We start from the raw sequence: 9,742 nt of genomic DNA, 5'->3' as shown, positions 1-9,742 counted from the left end.
TTATTTTGTTTGCTTGGAAACATGTTGGAAATAAATAAATACAATTTTATTGTCATTTCATTTTAATTTTATATGAAATGTATGTAGTAGATGTATCCTATTTATAAATTACTCTACTTTAATTTCCAATAAAATTATTACATTTATTTCCCACTTCGATTATAAAAACCAAAGATAATGAATCCCTCAATTATTCTCTTAAGATCTTTGGAATTGTTGTACTTTATGCAAGCTATATTTTTCATTTCTATAAATTGCATCAATTTTTTCTGCTTTTCTTTATATTATTTCCATGTGTTTCTCTTTTTTTATCTGCCTTTTCTATTGTCTAAGCTCCATAAAACTTTGCATTTCTTGGGACTGTGTGAGATTAGATTAGGCATTAATTGTTAAGGGACTCTGTAGGTAAGACTGTAAAACTGGTGTTTTGTGTTTTGTGTTTTGAGTTAAAAAAGTCCCCAGTAAAACGAGTTGGGATGCTTTAGGAAGCCTGACATGTGATTGTGTTGTGAGCTGCCAGACTGCTCAAAGTTTCAGAACAAAAGGAGTAATATTATATAAGGGGGGAGTATTCCCAGGACTTTCAATGTGTAAACGTAACTGGATAAACAAAATATGTTCAACCTTTTCTTTTTGTCATCAAAGTTGGCATTGCAGGCAGGAAAATTCGCTCAGCTGCTAAAGCCCACAATTTGGCTCAGTATACACAACGTACCCAAACAGTAAACAACATTTTGATAGCACTCTCTTCAAAAATAGATTATTGTTAAACATTAAATGAATATATTTATATCTTTGCGGGGTAAGTACGGAAGTGTAAATAAAACGGATAGTAAAAGATATTCCTGCTTAGGAAGTGTACAAAAGTAGACATGAAATTACGCAGCGGCCGGGAAATCAACAAGGGGCCGAGTCATGGTTCTGGCAACGCTGCTGATGATGGCAACGCTGGCGGCAGTGGCAACGCTGCCGTCAATGACGATGGCCCCAGCTGCTCGAATTTTGGTGTCAATGGCCAAGTGATCAAAAGACGTCCAGTTCGTCGCATCACTCACATTGGCCCACAGCAAATGGCCCTGATAACCGAGCGTCTGCTGAATGGCGTGCCAGCTGATGGCCTGTCAGCTGCCGAGAGCCTGGAACAGGAACAGTATTCAAATCTGAGTTCGAATCCAAATGCGGATGTGGAAATGGGCATTGTTCAGCTGTTGCCAAACCAGGTGGCCCGAAGGACCAGAAAGAAGGCTAGGATTATAACTAACAGAAATGCTGCTGCCGGCCAGCCAGTTGACAGCGTGGCTGAGGTACGGAGTGAGTCCGGTAGCCACCCGGCCGAGATCGTCCAGCCAGCGGCAGCAGCAGCAGCAGATGCAGCGGCGGGGACTGTTACTGTTGCTGTGCCCAAGAAGAAACGTGGAGCACGTCGCAATCAGAAACCGAAGCGTTTGCCCACCACAAGGCAGAGCATGCGCTTCATTAAGCACTTTTTGGCCCAGTGCGAAAAGAATCCGACTTGCAATCGCCAGCACCTGGCCGAGATTGTTGATATTGTAATCCGTTGGCCCCCAATCAAGGCCCCAGCTCAGCCGGATAATGCTGCGAATGCGCCGGGTTTCGCATCAGCTAATTGCGCCGCAATTCCAGTGGATGACGATGATGAAAATTCGGATGTTGTGACAGATCCACCGACTCCACCCAACACTCCGTCCGACTCTCAAGATTCATAGCTGCAAAATTATAAAGTTCTATATATATATATATATATATATATATATATATTGTGTATATATGTATAATACCCCCCACCGTTAATTAGTTTTCAATTTGTTTGGGAGTTACAATTTCAAATGGCGCGTGAATGCGAGGATCAAGCTGAATTACAGCGGCTCAAAATTTTGTTGATTCCCATTTTTTTTTGGATGTTTGCGTACAAATTTTGCTTTCTCCAATAATTGCTTGTGCGTGTGTTTTGTCACAAGTCAAGCGGAAACGGTTTCCAATAAATAGTGTGTGAATAAGAGTCAATCAATTAGAAAATTACCATCGGGAAGCTACATGGGCTAAAGGAAGCGAAAAAAGGTCAAGAAGTAGCTTTTAAATGAAATGATAAGAGATTTGTATGCTTTGTACACGGAAGAACACTTTATATATATAATATATCTGGGATATATATGTATATATATGTATATATATATATATATATATATATATGTATTGACTCGGCTCTTTTCGCTGAAGAACACTTCGTACTTTGTGTGAAGCAAGGGAACGCATTTAAGTAATGTATTTTGAAGCAGTACTTTAAAATACGACATCCTGCATACCAAATTGCAAGGTTCTAGCTCCTTTAGGCGCCGAGAAGTACTCAAAAAGCCGAGGCTTAAAATCGGTACTTTATATATATAAAATATATATATACTGAATATACGATCATATATATACAATCATATGTTCTTGATCAGCGCAAAGAGCCGAGTCAATCAAGCCATGTCCGTCGGTCTGTCTGCCTTTGTATAAGTGTCGATTCTCTCACATGCGTAACTTACGATTTGTATATCGTCCTGCTTCTCGATATATGTATATATAATCTTATTCGATCTAAGTCCGTCTGTTTGCCTGTTAAGCCCAAGCTTATAAAAACTAGAACCTTTAATGTTGGTATGTAGATAAGGTAGGGTTGCAAAATATTCCATTTAAACGCGTTCCCTCGCTCTTCCAGCCTTTTCTGTTTTCAATAAATATCGATAAATATCGATAAATATCGGTAATTATCAGCAGGGGACGTCTTACTAAAGCGTATTGCGGCAGGTTTTACCTAAAATTTCATACGCCACAAAAGCTTATCTTATCTCTTATTCTTTTTTTTCCTAATTATTTTATTCATGAGATTTGAGTCTCTTTAGTTATATGAAATTTGAATTATGTATGAATAAGCAAGGACTTCACTCAAAAGTGATTAAGGAATTAATTTTCTCCAATAACTTTTCTCCAAATCGGTTAGTTCCATTTTTGCTGCGCAACAAACGAAAATAAAAACAATAAATAAATAAAAATAAAATATTACATTGATATACAATTTTGGTATTTAAATATATATATATAAATATCGGACCTCGAGTCAGCTAAACAAATATTTATATTTAATTTATTTACAGTTTATTTACCTCAAAATGATAGAGAAATATAACAATTAATTCTTGTGTATAGAGTATCCTCTTGCAGGGCACTTTTCCTTCTGTTGGATTAGGAATTGATTTGAAAGCATTTGCTTAATAGGTTTTCAAAAATGGCTTGCCCAGTTACTTGCCACCAGTCCACTCAGTCCACACAGACACACGCCACATGTGGCAGCAACTGAAAGAAATGCAAAAAATTTCATAATTGTTGCTGTTGTTGCTGTTGTTGCTGTGGCAGGCAGCCTGGCTGGCCAGCTGGAATTTGGAGTGTTTAGCATGGTAAATGTTGCGTTTATAAATTTAAAAACCTATAATAAAGTCATTTGCTCAGGCCATGTGCAACAGGCGGTTGCTGGTTGCTGTAGCTGCTGCTGCAGGCAGTTGGGCAAATTTTGCTCAGAGAGCAGACGATGAGCAAAGACGACGCTGACGACAGGCAACAGACAGGCAACAGGCGAGCAGAAAAGGCGGCAAGTGCAGCAGCAACTGGCAACAGCAGCAGCAGCAGCAGCAGCAGCAACATGTCGCGCTGATTATTGTGTTCAATTTTAATTTGTGCAACATTTTGTGGCCAAAATTGTTTCTCCTTTTTGCTGCATGTGTGTTGCTGTTGACAATTGCCTGATGCGGCGCTGATCTGATTGTTGTTGCTGCTGCGGCAGCAACTGTGTTGCTGTTGTTGACAATTGTATCTGCATCTACACGGGCACTCGCTCTGATTGCCACTTTCTATTAACCGTTTGAACCATGTCAAGAACTAAATATCGAGTGCATTCGATTGTGTTCACGAGTGCGATTTGAATAGCGATTCAAAAGATTCGAATCGATTTGTTTTGTTTCAAGTTTTTAATCTTGTTTTAATTAAACGCTTATAACAATTTCACACATGGCGCAGCGTTTAACGAGCGACAACCCACACACAAAACCCAAATACAATTTAATGAATGTTTAATGCAAAATACATTTAAGAAATATACAATACAATAATCAACAGAAAATAATAATAATAACAATCATGCCATACCATATAATGATAATGCGAGTACATATAACAAAGACAGCTAGCTGCCTGCGCATTTTATTTAATTTCTGTATACACTTACAAAGGGTACTCGGCCTACGTTATGGGATGTGTAAAAGGGTATAATGGCACGTCGGGTTGATCAGCTAATAACCGTATGTCCAGTTGTTCTCTGTCAACTCAGCCAATCGTAAACCTAGGCTTCATAGATTGTTCAGATAGTGCCCTTAGACAGTTTATAAGTCAATATTTAATATTATAGTTACATTAGGTCTTTAGTTTACCTTATCTTATAGCTGACATATCATCAGGTCTGCCAGGGTATTGATTGTTCGACGCTCTGCAAAACTATTCTGCCATTCTTGCTTCAATTGAGAACTGCGCTTGTGCCGGAGCACACATTCAGTTACAGATACATTTGGGCACATTCAGATACAATGAATGCGATTGGGATTCAGTTTCGGATTCAATTTCAGTTGTTGCTGTTGTTGGGTTTCTCACAATTAAGCAGACAATTTGTTGCCGCCATTAAACGAGCGCAGGCGAACAAGTAATCAAGGCGCAGACAAAGCCAACAACAACAAATGCTCGAACAACCCAAACAACCCGAATGCTTTGCACAGGCGTATCAAGCAACAACGCAGCATATAGAATGGCTACAAACACACACACGAACACACACGAACACACACACATCTTTCTGCCACACACATAAGCTCAAACTCTCATATGTGGCGCCTTAAGCTCTGTGCTACCCTGTAAAAAAAAAGTTTTCATAAATACATTTAACTTTTAAATGGTACGCAGTTTTTTTATAAAAGTAACTGTTAATAATCGATAACATTTATCGCTAGAGCTTCGTAGCTTTTTGTCGATAACAGTATGCTAAACACATCATTCTTTAAAAGTTACATATCCTCAGATACTTTATTAGCTAACAGTAAGAATTTGTTAACAATCGATAGCATAAATCGATAGATCTTGTCGTCTTACGAGTTTGATTAGAAAGTATTTAACTTCCAATTGGAAGCAATGTTCGTATATATATATTCCCTTTCAGCTTAAATCTTTTTTAAATGAATGCTGCTCCAAATAAATTGTCTAGCTGGTTAGCTAGGTTGTTTAGATATGCTTTTCACGGCACTTTTCGATAAGATTAATCTCTAAAATGGTGTATATATTATAATTTACATTATTGTTTATATATTCGTACATTGCAATAGATATTATTCTTCTGTCTTAGCATGCTTTGGGTATTATAGTTTCTGATCGATAAGGCTTGAGGAGTCGATAGCTTTTTATCGATTCCATTTGTTTACAAAGTGTATTGAATACTTTTAACAGTTATTATCCAGAACTTTTACAAGCTGCTCGCTGTAATCAGTGAAAGATATCTTAAATAATTTTTAATATTCTTGACTGTTTTTCTCTTGTCTTTCTAGTACCATACACTCGAAAGTCGGCGAATAGAAGCGCCAGAGTTTGCAAATTTGGTATGTATCATCTTATTTACAACACCTAACTAAAATTAAAGATAAGTTGGATATACCCTGTAAATATCCAGGAAATCAATGAAAATCAATTTCATAATACCATATATAACAGTCGGATGTGTGCTGGGATTTCTAATTGAAGTGCTTTTCGTTTTATAGAGTATCTTTAAGTCGAATCAAATCGAATCAAAAACTTGAGGCACCATTTTGAGTGTCCCTCCTCGGGCCCCGTCTCAATTGCCAACAGAGATACTTCGTCCCGTCATCGTCTAAATTTGATGCCGAGTGCTTTTTAATTGTCAGCCTCAAGTGATTTTCGAATGTGCGAACTTAATAAATCTTTTTCAATATTATTTGTACCGTTTTGCCGTTTGCTGACGGTTTTGTGTTTTTTAGATTTCGTGTGTCGGTAGATACCGTGTGCTCTGCGCTTTTTGCCCCGTAATTGAACCGAGTCAAGTGACAAGACAAGACAACTTGAGCAGCTTTTGGATATGCATATCGCTTGCTTGAAACAATCAATTTGTTGTATTTATTTCAGTTTTTTCATGCTTTTGTTTTGTTTGCTTTACGCCCTTGGCAATCAATTTACTACAGTTGAGCAGGTGGGCAGGCTGGGAACAGGTGACCAGACTCTAACAGATCTCAGAATAAATGCCTCTAAAGCTTTACTCAATGCATTAGCAGAAATTCGATTGCGGTTTCTGTGATTTCTATCATTTTGAGCAAAGTATTTGATTTTGACATTCCGATTGCGAGTTTTTTGCGCTTTTGGGTCGAAAATTTCGTATAGATATAAGTTCGGGCACTCGGTAATAGGATTATAGGTAATAATAGGGTATACATATATACGCTCATTTAATAATTTGCTGCTTATTCAATTCAATATTTGTATTTGTAGAAATTTATATAAGCATATAGAGATAAATTACGCTAGGTAAGAAAATTCAATATCTTAACTAAGCTACTTTTCTGGATACATACGGAGCCTGCCTTGGATGAGAAAGAATCACTTTCAAATTTATTTATACTCTATTCTTTCTATATTGCATTTTTTCTCTAATTTTTCAAATTAGGTATATTTTTATTTAATTTTTTTCAGAGTTGAGCCTCAATTTTTGGTTAATACTCAATTTTGCATTTATATAACTTTGAATTAACATAATCATGATTTTTGTTATCAAGACTCGTGGAAAGTTCGAAAAGAATATCTTAATTGTTTTTCGCTTCTATTTTTACATAAAGGCTTTAATTAGGCGTCGTTTTAGATATTAGGCATCGTTGAAAGTTCTGCTGGGATATTAGTTAGCTTATTAATAAATTAATTATTTACAAAGTTGATCTGCTAAACAATTCATATTGTGGAACTGTTCTATGTGAACTGCGTTTTAATTGATTAAATTTGGTATACACATTCATATAAGTTATCAGATAGAGCATATATGGAAACCAATTGGATCGTATTATAATATCATGTGCTTAACAGAGAAACAATCGATTGCATATTAATTTCTTATAGGAACAAATTGTGTTTATCCTGGCTTAGGGTACAGTTCCGATAAAGACATGAAACTATAAAGACTATATTCATTCTTGATCAGTATCAACAGACGAATTGATGGATTGATGAAGCCCATCTTTCTGCCACAGCCAGCATATATGTCGGAGTTGGTCGCATCAGACTGCTTTATCATAAGGCTGGCATAGGAACGATCGGTCGTAAATGAAGTTAAATGAAGGTCGAAGAATGAATGTAAGACGTCTTTGTTTCTTCAGGCAAGGCATTTACAAGCTTTGCCATGCTCCGTATATATGAGTCACATCTCACTTACAGCGTTATCATAAGATATTCCTCTATAGATAGAATCGGTTGCTTCTCTATTCTGTTTATACATATGTCTGCAAAACTCTTTATATTATATGGCTCCTATAGAAACAATCATTCGGTAAGACATGCTATGTAAACGTTCTGTAAACAATTTCTTCTCAGCGTGCCGAAAATAAATTTCATTTAACAACATTTATGCAGCATCGAACTTCTAGGCAGAAGCATTTGTAGTTTCAGTTTGTTGACGATTTGCAGCAACTCGATCTAAATTCTAAAGCTGCCTTATAGCTGTAACAATCCATTTAAAACGCTTGACATCTGAATTTCTGTTGTTTGTTGTGATAATTTCACAAATAAATTAAACAACTTTATTGAGTGCGCATTTTGGTTGGTTGTGAGTTGTGTGAGTGGTATTCATGCGGCATTTGAATGCTGAATCATTTACGGCCAACTCTGGCTGACAGAACTTGTCTTGACTTGTGGCATAGCAGCAGCGGCAGAGGCAGAGGCAGCGGCAGCGGCAGTGGCAGAGGCAGATGCAGCCGCTAATAAGCAGCAGGCAAAACAGCTGCAGCGCAGCAGTTGACCATTTGGCCAAGTTGCGAGCTGGCCAGTTGCGTGAATATGGCATGCCAGTAATACCAGTTGCGGCATCTAAGCGACATATACCAATACCCTTTCAATAACAGCCAAACCCCCGCCCCTCGGTTATAGATCTTTGCATCTTCTTGTGCATTTGTCACTGGCGATTATGATTGTCGTCGCCCTGGCCAGGAAATGCGAGCCAATGGCAAATGCCTTAAAACTCGTTTCCAGTGACGTCTTGGCCAACAACAACAACAACAACAACAACAACAACAACTTTGGTCTAACGCATTAAACATTGCAGTTAATTAGTCAAAATGTTGCCGAACCGGCAAAACAACTGCAACAACGAAATGTTTCTATTAGCCTTCGCCCCGAATGAGAGAATCCGAAAAAAGCATCAAAATCCATTTGCACGCACGCAAATTGTCGAGCCTATTGGCTGTAGAGTCTATTGATACCATACATAAAACTAAGCAATTAATGGGTATCAAAGAGATCGACAGAGGGGGAGACGGGCAGAGGTAGCGAAAGAGAAAGAGGGAGAGCGAGAGCGAGAGCGAGCGAGACAGTCCGACACTCAAGTAATCATTCAATTTGAATGGCTGACAGTAGGAAATACTTTTTATACCCTGAGCAAATACAACATGGCCAAAAGGGTTATATTATTTTTGTTCAAATGTATGTAACATGGAGTAGGAGTATACCATATGATCAGCATGAAGAGTTCCGCCGATCTACCAATTCGTGATAAGTGAAATTTTGAAAGTAGCTCTCTAAGAAATCAAGTTAATTTCAAATAATCGATAACTGACACCTTTTCCACATATGTCGATCAAAATCGTTATCGAAGTCCTGTTTTGTCTAAAACATATTTTGGTGTTTATAAAAACTAGATACATAAAATTCGACTCTCGTAAAGTATATGCATATCCAGAATACCTAACTTTATGAATATCTTTTCCCCAAAATTATAAAAAAAACTCTTTTTTAAGTCCTATATCCTGGGACTTTGGTATCTTAGGGGCCCTCGGGCACTCCTGATTAGAGCACTTGCTTGTCATCCCCAGCTAAAATAATTATAGTTACATGCAGACAGCAATAGTCGAGTCCGATGAACTGATTCCAACGAATTCCGAATTTATAAGAGCGACAGATATATAATTTGATATTTTGTTCTCTCTATGCAAATATGCCAGTTATAGATCAAGTCTATAAGAAATTGCTTGAACAAAGTTGTATTTTAGGTTTGTTGCTGAAAAGTCCGCATAGTGTCTGAAAATTAATCAAAATAAAGTTGATGCATACAAAAGCTATTCACGAATCTTTGTGTTTCTCTATGCTCCTGTTTTATTTTGAAATTTCCATTATTCTTAATACGCTTTTACAGGGTAACTCATGGTCAAGCACACCTAACTAGATCAAATATGGTGTGCGTCAAGTGCTGCTAACGGCAATCGATAAATGCAAATTTCCATCCATCAGCTTTTGATCGAAAGTCAAGGAGCAGCCTGAACCAACTACATCCAATGTGTTGTTGGTTCAGTTCAGAGACTCTTTGTAATTCACACTTTATGCTATAAATCGATAGACGATCGTGTGTATATATAAACTCACATTTGCTTTAATTGCTATGCAT

The 9,742-nt window shown here is 37.4% G+C and overlaps 1 protein-coding gene across 1 annotated transcript; it reads left to right on the top strand.

Annotated features, from left to right (window-relative positions):
• The first annotated feature begins 643 nt into the window (after window positions 1-643).
• Window positions 644-2,025, top strand: LOC135428662 (uncharacterized). Its single transcript, XM_064682736.1, has 3 exons — window positions 644-802; window positions 854-1,611; window positions 1,645-2,025. Exons 2-3 carry the CDS (start codon window positions 873-875, stop codon window positions 1,725-1,727), a joined length of 822 nt encoding a protein of 273 aa, XP_064538806.1. The 5' UTR covers window positions 644-802; window positions 854-872; the 3' UTR covers window positions 1,728-2,025.
• The last annotated feature ends 7,717 nt before the right edge of the window (window positions 2,026-9,742 follow it).

The sequence above is a fragment of the Drosophila montana genome, unplaced genomic scaffold, assembly GCF_035044405.1.
Source record: "Drosophila montana isolate Dmon_TW-CO22-7 unplaced genomic scaffold, ASM3504440v1 contig_2496_1, whole genome shotgun sequence".
NCBI classification, from domain to species: Eukaryota; Metazoa; Arthropoda; class Insecta; order Diptera; family Drosophilidae; genus Drosophila; species Drosophila montana.
The sequence above is the reverse complement of the archived record's forward strand: the minus strand, read 5'-3'. Positions and strand labels throughout refer to the sequence as shown.